This window comes from Tenebrio molitor, chromosome 5, assembly GCF_963966145.1.
Source record: "Tenebrio molitor chromosome 5, icTenMoli1.1, whole genome shotgun sequence".
NCBI classification, from domain to species: Eukaryota; Metazoa; Arthropoda; class Insecta; order Coleoptera; family Tenebrionidae; genus Tenebrio; species Tenebrio molitor.
In genome coordinates this window covers 19,512,997-19,525,213 of record NC_091050.1, presented here as the reverse complement: position 1 = coordinate 19,525,213, position 12,217 = coordinate 19,512,997, and the positions used below count along the sequence as shown (strand labels likewise).

Genomic DNA, 12,217 nt, shown 5'->3' with positions numbered 1-12,217 from the left:
AGTTTCATGGCTATCACAGCGATAATAAAAAACAAAAAAAAATATTATCTTGTTTACTTTCGTCGTTCCGATTTTTGATTGAAATAAATTTGTCAGTTTGACAAATAAATGAATAATTTTGTATTTCATTCATTATATTGTCTCATCGAATATAAACACGTGGTATGATTAATCATCGATGATATTAAATTCGTGAAATTGAAGCAGGAAGCAGCTATTGAAGATAATGCCAAAATAGTTATTTTTGTATTAAGTGCGCAAAATGATTGTTTTTTGTTGGGGCATGAGAATGAGTTTTTGGTCGAGACCGTCAGGTCGAGACTTCAAACTCATTCGAATGCGCCAACAAAACAATCATCTTTCGCACGAAATACAAACACTATTGTTTCTACAATTTCTTCTGAATTTTTAAATTTTTGTAAAATTTTCCTTGGATGCTAAAATATAACCATTTTAGCATCGAAGGAAACTTTTTGACAAATATTTTTTCACTATCAAAAATGAGATACTTTGCGACTTGATAACGATGCATAAATGTCACGTTTTTTGACGGTTGTAGAAAAAAAATATTTTTTTTATCAAGCAATTACATATTTTAATATTTGAATTTTTATTTAAAAATCACATGCAATAAACAGTAGATAACAACGAAATAATGAAAAATAAACAAATTAACAAAAAAATATTTTCAATGAAAACGGTGCACATTTACATTATTTTTTTTAGTTTGCTTATTTTTTATTGTTTTGTTGTTATCTAATATTTATTGCAATGCTATTTTTGAATAAAAATTCAAATAAAACAAAAAGAATATTTTATTCAAAAAATTGAAATTAATTATGCCTTAACGGCTGCAAATAGGTATACAAAATGTTAATAAAAGTGACCTTAGAATTTAATTTGACATTTATATCTAGTGTCAGAAATGGTAGTTGCCATTTAAAAAAATAAAGTTTGCGACATTTTTTTATTAGCAATTTTGAAAAATTACAGTAGGCGTATGAAACATAAAAAAAAATTTCAATAATGGCGGAGAAGGTCGGCCAGGTCTTTAGGAATTCAATTAAAAAAATCTATTATTTATTTCCGATGGTTCAAGAGTTATAAATTTTTTAATGAAGCCATGTTACCTCACTTTTTTGCAAAAAAGATGACATAGGTCAAAAACGATGACAGATAAGTGTTGACATATAAAGTCCGTTTTTTTTATAATGAATTGTCAGTGTCAAAATACAGAAAAAGAGCAAACTGTATATTAAAAATCATTGACATTTGGTCCAGTTCTACCTCAGTTTCCCCCTAGATTATTACTGAGGTTATGTTGCATATGTTTAAGAGTTTGAGACACGTGTTTAATTTAAATTTAAATTGTCAAATGTGACAATCGGTGACAATATCAAAACTCAATGTTCCAAACGTGATTTAAGTATAAAATTCACTGTTTCGATTTTCTGCCAACCTGACAACACTTTGACAATTGATTCAGTAACATTTTTGCCATGGCATGAACTTATTTCGTCCATCCATTTTCTGTCATTTCACAAAAATTGCGTGTAGTTTAACATTTCTTGTCATTTGTCATTATAATTGACGTTTGTAAATTAAAATTTGAAATATATTACTTTCATTCATAAGAACATAGACAACACATGTCAACATGTGAAGTGAGGTTATTGCTTCCTAAAGGCTGCAGCTGCATAAAAGTGGAATAACGGTTGTGGACGAAACTTTTTGTCCGCCATTGTACTTACCATTAATTTTATCGGAATAGGAAAGGAGTATTCACAGTTGGTGTGTATTTACTATTCAGTGTTCGTATTTCTGTTTAGTTATTTGTCACGTGGACGGCAACGCCACAACCCACAACACAAAACACGTGCAATCCAGAGAATATCGTGTAATCGTCTGAATGTCTGAATCGTCATTAGATATCATAGATAAAGAATAAAAATAGATAACTGACTCGCTGAGTCCCAAAGGTATCGAGTTTCTGCGCTATCTATTTTTTCCTACAAAAAGTTGAAGGAAAAGTCGGTAAATGTGTTAGCAGATCTCTGTATAATAAAGAAACCCACAAACCACTACCGACAGACAATTAAACATAGTAAAACTGTCTAAAGTCCATTCACGTTGGATTTTCCTTGTCAAGGTCAAATAATTTAATATTTTGGCGGTGTGATTTTTAGTTCAAAAATGCTTTAGCCGTGTATGTCACCAATACGGGCTGATAAAGTAACAAAGTCATTCGTAGACTGTAGAGGTTATGTTATTCGCTGTCAGCGAAGAAACAGTCATTTTTCAAATATTGTTATTAAACTTTTTAGAGGATAACAATAGGTAATAATACATCCATTTTGTTGTTATTTACACTAAAAATAGTGTCAGTTGTTAATCGGTATGACAGGATTAGGACCATACAATAGGTACAGTCGATGGACGAATAAAACTGGGACAAAAATGACAATCACATAAGTCAAAATTTACAAATTTGCATCGTTTAATTACGGCTTTATCACAAATAGGTTAACTTTGGTATGACATATTATATAGACACTGACAAATATACTGACAATTCAATGGTCTGATTTACATAGATTAAATTTTAAGTGTCCCAGTTTTATTTGTCAACCGACCGTAAGTACTATCGCGGCCATCCAAAAGTGAACGTTTTTTTTTTATAGTTTGATTTTTACTTTAAATCATAGGCGTCCTAAAATGTCAATGTTTGACACTAGCGTTAAAAAAATTATTGAAACATTTTTTTTTAAATGCTACATCTTACTCCGATTCAGACAGCTAGGGCTATTGAAAAGCTAGAAGAAAATTGGTCGTTGGCTGCTGTGGCGAGAGAATTATACATTGCAGTAAGACTTGCATCTTCAATATAAAGAGTTGTTGGCAAGAAAACAGGCTTGAGAGGCCAATACGAATAGGTGTGGAAAAGTTTCTTTACTAAAGTTTACTTTCATTTTTATTAAACATTATTTATTAAAACTTTTTATTATTAAAATAGTAACGTCTGCTGCACGAACGCCAGTGAATACAGCTTGATTTAATCTAATGAAAAATACGGAAATTTTCGCAAGCTATCGTTCACTTTTGGATGGCCGCGATTGTACCTAACTCCTACCTTGTATTTTTCTGTTGTTGATTAAGTGAAAAAACCCTTGGTAATTGTTCACTTTAACTACTTCTGGAATTTTCGCGTTTTTTCTGGCTAGACAGCCTCAGGACGTCCTCCTACACCATTTCCCACCAGTCACATAGAAACATAGAAGTATTTATAACATTGAACCAGTTACATGTTGAAAAATATTTAGCCGTCTCTCATACTTTTTTCCCTATTTTTTTTTGTCAAATTTTCTTTGAATATCCTGTAAGGTTTTAAAAATCACTAGTTTAATAGTTACTGTTAAAATTTCATTTTTTAAGTCATTATTGTGGACGTTACATGTTATCCAATCAAAGTTAATTTTTTTAAAGAGAATTTATTTCAATTTTTGCGTAAATTTATTAACTGTCCCGGAATTATTAATATAAAATTGAACTGCATCAAAAATTGCAGGCATTTTAGAGAAATTGTATCGGGTTATTTTTTAATTTCTCGTTTTTGATTGGTCAATATTTGTCACGCAATTGGTTGCTAAACACATGAAGGAAATAATCAGTAGTAATATAACGAGTGACATGGACAGTGCCGATTATATTTCGACTGAATTTTACGAGTTGCTATGATTTTGGAAATATAACGTGTGCGAAGCGAAACGTAGCACGAGTTGTATTTCCAAATATCATAGCAACTGTGTGGATTGAGTATTGTTAAATCGCATTATGGTGATTAGCTGCATGATGTCACTATTTACAAAATATAATTACAAAGCCAAAAAATAAAATTATTTGACCTTGAAATGTTCAATCCCATGTGAATAACGTTTATATAATCAATTCACTTTTGTAATGACGAACTAGAGTTACTAAATTTAGTAACTTTTGTCTTGTGAACACATCTTTTTACCGAGAATTTGGGCTTTTAAAAAGTTAGGTTATGGGTCACGTCATTTGTTCTGTCAAAACTGGTTCCAATCAAAGTATAGTGAAATTAAATTTGTTTAATTTAATTTACAAACGTCAATTATAATGACAATAAAGGTTAAACTACACGCAATTTTTATGAATTGACAGAAAATGGATGGACGAAATAAGTTCATGCCATGGCAAAAATGTTACTGCTTCACTGATTGAAGGATATATTTCGACAAATTTTACATGCGCTAGCTAGTCCTTGATGTACGTAGAATTTAATGACTTTTATGTTGACCAATATTTCGCTGGACACCGATTGTCCTATTGGACAATTTAAATTTAAATTAAACACGTGTCTCAAACTCTTAAACATATGCAACCATGGCCTACTAAATCTGAACTGCGCTGCGCTTATTACGGCCGTAACAAAGCTCGGATTCCGCTAACCTCAAAAAATTTACCCAAGGTTGGTAGAACTGACTAATTTGTATAATAGGTTACCTCTTTGAAAATTGCGGGGCGGGGGGGAAAGTAACTCGTGACGTAAAATCAACCCAGACATTTTGGGTGTTCGAATAGAACCCAAGGTTTATAAGCTCCGTGGAGTTTATTGGGGGGCTTTTTGGGCTTTATTCGAGCGAGGGAACACCTAATGCATGATCGACAGACTCTGTGGTAAAAGTTTAGTACACTGTAACGTCACGAGTAACTTTTGCGGGGGGAAAAATTCAAACTATAATTAATTCACTTTTGTAATGACGAACTAGAGTTATTAAATTTAGTAACTTTTGTCTTGTGAACACATCTTTTTACCGAGAATTTGGGCTTTTAAAAAGTTAGGTTATGGGTCACGTCATTTGTTCTGTCAAAACTGGTTCCATTCAAAGTATAGTGAAATTAAATTTGTTTAATTATTTTGAAAAAAAAGCAAAGTTGCACTAAACAAATACGAAAAGGCAGTTGCACGTAACAATGAAATAATTTTGCTGTTTTCGAAGTCCGAATCGGAATTTTCAACCAAATTAACAATAATTGGGGATATGTCATGGATGCTAAAGTTTCCCATAAGCCTTGTTCTTGTTCTTCATTTAAAATTTTGTACATACTTCTGGGACTGTACAGTACCTAGGGAGAGTTTTAGTTTAGATTAAGATTTACCGAAAAAACATCCGCCACTGCTTCTACTTGCACTTTACGTATTTACGTTTCCATTATCTCCATGAGTAATTTCTTTTATTTTGTTGAAAGCCTTTAAAATGTGCTGATTCGTCTGCTTGCTTATTCATGCTTTACTCCGTTTTGGAAATTCATTCATTTTGGCAGTGACAATAATATGACAATTTAAATCATTGCCAACTGTCGAATTTTCAGTTATTTTGTGAAAAAAATCTAACAAAAAAAAAGTTCCAGGTAGTTTGTCATTACAAAAATGAATGCATTATATGTAAATATTTCGGATTTAAGCAATCATCAACGATTACCCATACAGAAGCGAAAAGTCAGTTAGAAAAACAGTTTTATACTTATTCATTTGATATGAATGTTACTATCCCATCTCCACCCGGCGGCACGGCAATTTTGCCGGAGTACTTACATACACTATTACGGATATTACTATCAAGTAATAGTGCAGTGCTTATCAACATAATTACCGGCGTCTCGCCTCCGCATTTTGACTTTGTTGTGACTTCCGAATCGCGAGACAGAATGTATTATTGAATGGACAAAAACTGATATTAGTATTATTAACATTAAAATGAGAAAGTTATTCACAAATTAAATAAATTTCCGGAATAAATTGAATCTTTTCCTAATAACTTATTTCGGAAGATAGGTATTTAATTAAAATTGAAAAAGCGACATTCTGTTCGTGTCATATTTTTCGAATATTTTTTAACAAGGAACAAGATGGCATTGCAAGTGCATACTCGTATACTACGTCCACTGATAGAATGCAGTTTTTTAAATATCCTTAGATAACAAAATCCCCAAACCATAACATTGAAATATTAACAAAGTATTGTGTTGGTAATATCTTGAAACATTCGCGCCACTGATTCTCATTGGTTGTTATGAAACCCACGCGAAAAATAAATTATATGACATTTCAAATTTGAAATTTTCAGTTCTGTCAAGTGGTTTAAGCATTTAGATTTGCGATTTTTCATCTTTAGAGCTTTGTTTTGCGATTCTCTGGTTTTAAAAGTTATTAGCTTTAATCGTGTTGCTGTTTTGATCTGTTCCGTTGCGATTTTTTGTTGATTTTTTTAAATTTGTGAAGTGAGTGCGTGCCTCAAGAATCCAATTACAAACATCGAAAATGATACAGAGGTAATTTTTGTTCATGCATTAAATAGGAGTACATATTAAATAATCTCTTACTTGTGTTTAGCCATTTCCGAAAAAAGCTGGATATTTTAATTTCAGTAGCCAGATGTTTCGGAAATTCGAAAATGTATTGTGGATTGCATTTTTAATTCCGTCGGGCACATTATCACTCGTGAAATACCCTCTATTAATAAAACCTAATATATTACTCCTACTGTACTGAAGTTTTCTTTCGTCTTTCTTAAGTACAAACATGCAGAATAATAATAAAACATCACGTGAAACCTGCTCTTTCCATTTTTTTAAATTTCGCGCCGGATCTATTTGTTGTAGCGTAGAGTGAACATTTTTAGTAACATTTATGTCAAGCAATCTATGAGTGGACATACCATTCACTTTGGATTTACCGCAGGATGGCGCGATGTTAAAGAGAAATACATGGGTTTCAGGAAAATTTTACTTACACTCAGTATTTGTAATAAATTTTATTCACAATCAATCATTTAGGTAATAAAACAAGCAACATTATAACAATAAAAAATAAATAAAAACCAACCTCCATAATATAAACGTTTATTTCGGCAAAATACATACTTAGTAGGCGCTGCATGATTGAGATTGTATTAAATTTTAGTTCACAAAAGTCAAAGAAAATTGACATTTGCTCAGATTTTTTAACAAACAAAATGTACGCAGATTTGTGGGAATCTGTACACAAATTAACACTCTTACCTGCGAAAATCAAACTACGATACCAAAGTAGCGTACAGAGATTTTCGCGAATGGTGCGCCCCCACAGGTCAGTTGGGTTGGGTTTCATCACTGACCGATTACGAATTATTACTGACTCCCTTTTTCACCATTACTGACCGGTTAAAGTGTGCGCGTGTATAATCGCTCATTTAGAAAAGCTGTGTGTTAGAGTTAAGCCGGCCTGAGATATGTCATTTGCTAGGGGTGCGCGAAGACGGAAAACAGTCGGACGAGTCCATCTTTCGTAAAATAGGGATGTTCAACAGATTAAAAATCAGCTGATTTTTTCAGTGACCGGTGAACGAGTAAAAGTTTCCATTTAGCTGTTTTTTGAGTAATTTAAGTGATTTGTCCGCGCAGATTTCCCCCACCAAATGACATATCTCAGGCTGGGTTAACTCTACTAGAGTGCGTTTCAACGAGAGGTACACAGGCGTGGCTACCGTGATGCGCCAGATGTAGGGGAAGGACGACCCAAAATCGAGTGCATTGGCGTAGTTCAGTTTTATTTTTGTTCTTACTTTCACTTCACAACACAGAAAATATCAGATTTTCACAACAGGGATTAGAAGTCGAGTTGTATGAAATAAAAAAGAAGACGGTAAATAACAATAACCTGGCTGTGATTTGCGACAAAATGACGACAAATCAGCTGTTGAAATGAAATTCGAAAATTCCCTAGAAAGTACAAACTAACGTCGCTACTGTCTAGGTAAGCCACGCTACCGTAGACCGAAACAGATTTCTGCGCAAGTTTATAGACGTGTACTTCTCGTTGAAACGCACTCTAACCGATTGGGAATAACGCGCTTTATTTGTGTTATTACCGGCCGTTGCCATGCTAACATACTAACGTTGCCATACCAACATTCATCAGATGTTTTCAATGGCTGCACTACCCTACAAAATGCAAGACATTTTACGACCCAATATACAGTAAAACGTTGTACAATGCTCGATCGTTACCGAACTTTACATGCTCGCACATAACAAGCGCGCTATGGCTCGCTCGTTAGCTACTGCTCAGATGTAAAGTTCTATGTATTAGGCATTCACGATGTTTTTGGGACCGAGTTGGCTATGATTTTTTCTTTTCATGTTGGACTAACTGACTCAGTGATGCAATGGATGCAATTTTTTTTTCTGTCAGTGTCTGTTCGACATTTTCTTACCACCGCATTGCCAGATCTATTATTTTAATATTGTAAGAAACTACATAAATGATTTATTAAGTGTGTAAAAATAATTTAAATCTCCGTCAAAGGTACAGTCAAAATTGTTAAAATAATTTCATTACGATAAACAATTTCTATTAAACGATTTAATTTAATTTAAAAAGGACAGACCACATTTAAGAGATCCGGCAACAATGTACCTATTCAGAAAATATAACCCTAAACTGAAAGCAACCTAACCTAATACAAAAAGTGTCAATTTCCTTTAGGGAATATAGTTATCAGTTATCACCGATGTACTGCCAACAAAATCACTAGTTGGTCGTAGCCAACTCGGTCCCAAAAAGAACGTGAATGCTTTATAGGTACTGGCCTTGCATCGTAAATACCTAACTATTATTATTCGTAATGACTAATGATACATTAATTTGGCGTGAATGCGTGTCATAGGTGTATGGTTAATAGCGCTGCTAGGTGATTTGATAAATAATTTTTGTTAAATAACAAAATCACAACAGAAGGTTTTGGTTATGTCTCCGAGTACATTACCTAACCATTACTAATATCTCATCTCAATTTTAAGCCGACTTTCACACCATTAAGCGATTTTAACACGGATTCTGCAGCTAGCTCCAATTTGTGTTCTGGAAAAGCTGGGACCAACTCAAAATTTCTCACGATCTTGGCAATCACGCTCTTGGTAACTAACATGGCAAATTTGTTACCTGCAATCAAAGTGATAGACTTTTCTCTCTTTAAAAATGGAGCTAACCGATGCAATTTCTGGGACCTGCACCAAACGGCATAAAAGCAGATTGTTTCCTCTCTACATTGTCAAATCTGCTAGGATCGAATTTTTCCGGATCAGGATAAAATTTAGGATTCATGTGTAGACCCCGAATAAACACAAACACAATCACTCCTTTGGGTATAGTGAAGCCATCTACAAAAATGTCACGAAATCAAAGATTTCATGATAGGTTACGCAATATACCAAATTCCACATCTTGTACAGTTTCCCTTCCAATAAGTGGTAAAGAAGGATACAATCGTAAACCTTCCTTTATGACATTGTCCAAATATTTCATTTCTTGTAAGCTAGCGTATGTAACTTTTACGTTTTTATCACTTCCAAAAAGCAGTTCTTGTTCTTCCAATATTTTATCCTAAAAAATGAAACAAATTGAAAAGTTTCGGTTTGTGTTACACTACCAAATGCTAAAAAACTTCCCTGAACTTCCTTATGTTTGGCTAAACAAAACAAAATAAAACTTGTTGCCGCGGCTGTCGTTTCATAACCCTAAATCAAATTGCAATTAAGATGATCTCACAAGTTGACAATAATTACAGTACCGCAAATATTAAAGTGTTTAATTCTTCTCTCAGCTCCTTGTGAGACAAAGTTCCGTCAGTTTCAAGAATCGTGTCTAAAAATGATTTTTGTTTTTCGTCTCCATCTGCTTCAATAGAACTGTTCGTCGCTTTGTTTTTCAATTCTTCCACCTTTTTACGTATCACGCTGTCAGTAAAACCATGCAAATGTTTTAAAGATTCTTGTTCTGTAGCGTAATCGCTAGTAAAGCGATAAATAAAATCGTAACCTTTTGTGATCGACATTGTTCGGTTCATAAATATTTTGCTCATATTTTTAACACTTTGAAAGTAAAGCGAATTTTCTTTGTTTTGTACATCCATCTGGGTGCCCGTAACAGATTCTAATAAAAGTAAACATTTTCATAATGTATTTTTAATTAAATTTATGTATATTTAATGAAATGAAAAAGCCGGTTATAACTTATAATACAGCAGGTCGTGCTTTCAACGAAGGAAAAAATTATTACCACACACAATGTCGAGAGTACAGCGAGTAATGTACTGATGAATATCAAAGCTTCTCGTGTTGTTCATTTCCGATAATTTTTCAATCAATATGGAACATTTAGATTCAAAAATTTCCATAAATTTACCCAACATTTTGTAACCAAAGGCAGGATTCATAAGTCTACGACGTGTTTTCCATTTTTCACCTGTAAGTGCAACACAAAATTTTCTAATGCATTAAAATAAATTATACTTATTTAAAATATAATTGACTATTTCCTTCGAATATTTGAATTTTAGCCAATAGCGATCGAATTACTGTGATAATACTGCACTAGTGCAATTATCGATAATTTGCACTAGTGCCAAATTTTCGACAACATAAAAATTTAAAGAATAACCAATTTTTAAACACAGAATTACGTTTGTTTATTTGATAAGTAATTATCATGTAAATTTTTCTCAGGAAATAGTCTGCCAAAATATTTTCTCGTGCATGTCAAATTGTCGATAACTTGACATGCACTCGGGATATTACTAGTGATGATTTTAATAAAATTTCAGGAAAAAGGAATAATGCCACTTATACTATGAATAATAAAAAAAATACCATTTGCTACAAGAAGTCCATTTCCTAGCCAAGACTCTAAAAATCTTATTTGATCCGGTCTTTTCAATACTTTACTGACAGTTAATAGAAATTCAATAAAGTCGCAATCGGTGGTTAACAAGATATGACCTAAAGAACCCAATTTGACATGCACCATAGTTCCATACTCATTAGTGTACTTGTGAGCTGTTTTCAATGCAGCTAAAATTTGATCAAACTACAATAAATAATTATGTAAGGATTAAATGTTACCTGAAGTTGATAGAAAATCCTTTGCGTGTCCAAGAATCGGCAGCATTGGAGGAGTAGGAAATTACGTTTAAAGTAAAGAATACCATGATTAAACAAAAAAAAAATGAAACTAAATATCACAAATTCTAAAAACACTTCAAGTAAATTACAAATGACTTTATTGTATTTTCAGAACAGAACATTATATTATACAAAACTATCAAGGTAAACAACTCCGGTCAGATGTGTAGGTACTAAAAGCGTCTGGTTCGATGTGCGTCCCGAACCTGTATTCGATAAATGCATAGTTCCAATAAATTAATTTCAAGTCGACTGAATAAGAATTAAAGTAATTAAATTCATACTGTCATAACAACTCATAACTTATTAACAATTCGATATCAGCGTGTTAGGCAGAATTGTTATTTAAATTCCACAATCTTGCAACATAGCCCTATAATTTTAAATATTGTTGCTTTAAAAATATGTTATAGTTATTTATTGTATAAGTGTCTTATTAAGCATATAAAACACGAAAGAAAAAAGTAAACGCGAGAGCGTTAGCTCGAGCTGTTTGCGCTTTTCTTGAGTGTTTTAAGCTACAGTTGCGGACAATAAAAAACCGTACACTTTTTTTACATCGTACAATTTGGGTCTTTTTTGACATTGTGATTTATGCCAAACGTCTAGAAATAGGTTAGGTGATAAATGTTAGTTGATAGACGAATGATGTTAATGATTAATGTTGACATTAGCTGACAAATTAGAGCCTCATTTAAGCAGCTAAATATTTGGCGAATTTTGAGCAAGAGTTGTACCGAGCGATGATTTAAAAAATAAATCGAGTTTGCTTTGGAGCCTATGCTATAGCATGGGTTGCCATAGGTAACACGCCGACTCGATTTATTTTTTAATTGATCGCACCGTACTATTTTTTATTGTCCGCAACTGTAATAAGACAACGAATGCAATACAAATTTTTATAATTTAAGTAGGTATAACACATGAAAAAAAAAATGCAAAAATTACATTGCATTGGAAAAATATTTAATAAAAAATTTGTATCAGGTCATCCTGACATTTTTCACTGCTGTTGTTATATTTCTAATATTTATGTATACAACGTGTAACAGAAATAAGTACATTAATTTTAACTGGTAATAGAACTCGTCAAAAGGAACAACTTTTCTATCTACCATTTTGCCGAAAAACGATGTTTAATTCAAAAAAAAAATTGGAGAGATTTTTCACTAAAATAGCCCTAAGCCACTAAATA

At 32.7% G+C, this 12,217-nt stretch overlaps 2 protein-coding genes across 4 annotated transcripts in view; both read right to left on the bottom strand.

Annotated features, from left to right (window-relative positions):
* Positions 1 to 1,920, bottom strand: part of LOC138131885 (zinc finger protein 431-like) — a 49,881-nt gene extending 47,961 nt beyond the window's left edge. For both annotated transcript variants that reach the window (XR_011159934.1, XM_069049156.1), the window contains exon 1: positions 1,752 to 1,920. Coding sequence is in view for 1 of the 2 variants with exons in the window: in XM_069049156.1 (XP_068905257.1) it covers positions 1,752 to 1,754 (3 nt within the window). In the remaining variant the exon portion in view is untranslated. The remainder of the gene's footprint in view (positions 1 to 1,751) is intronic.
* Positions 1,921 to 6,910: 4,990 nt separating this feature from the next.
* Positions 6,911 to 11,147, bottom strand: LOC138131265 (cytochrome P450 4c3-like). Of its 2 annotated transcripts, XM_069048187.1 has the most exons (9): positions 10,963 to 11,147; positions 10,711 to 10,911; positions 10,121 to 10,306; positions 9,633 to 9,994; positions 9,513 to 9,579; positions 9,274 to 9,447; positions 9,052 to 9,222; positions 8,829 to 9,004; positions 6,911 to 8,004 (listed from the first exon to the last, which is right to left on the bottom strand). In XM_069048187.1, the coding sequence occupies exons 1-8, from the start codon at positions 11,006 to 11,008 to the stop codon at positions 8,847 to 8,849; spliced, it is 1,365 nt and encodes a 454-aa protein (XP_068904288.1). In that variant the 5' UTR covers positions 11,009 to 11,147; the 3' UTR covers positions 6,911 to 8,004; positions 8,829 to 8,846. The 2 variants fall into 2 exon arrangements, with proteins under 2 accessions (XP_068904288.1, XP_068904287.1); XM_069048186.1 differs by having other exon boundaries at positions 6,911 to 9,004; positions 10,963 to 11,145.
* Between the last annotated feature and the right edge of the window lie 1,070 nt (positions 11,148 to 12,217).

What these genes read in the sequence shown, in the direction of transcription:
- LOC138131265 (XM_069048187.1), bottom strand. Translation starts at nt 11,008, where the DNA reads ATGCTGCCGATTCTTGGACACGCAAAGGATTTTCTATCAACTTCAG. An exon ending in TACTCTCGACATTGTGTGTG is followed by an intron (nt 9,995 to 10,120) that starts GTAATAATTTTT and finishes TACTTTTATTAG; the next exon opens with AATCTGTTACGGGCACCCAG. An exon ending in AGCCAAACATAAGGAAGTTC is followed by an intron (nt 9,448 to 9,512) that starts AGGGAAGTTTTT and finishes GTTTCATTTTTT; the next exon opens with AGGATAAAATATTGGAAGAA.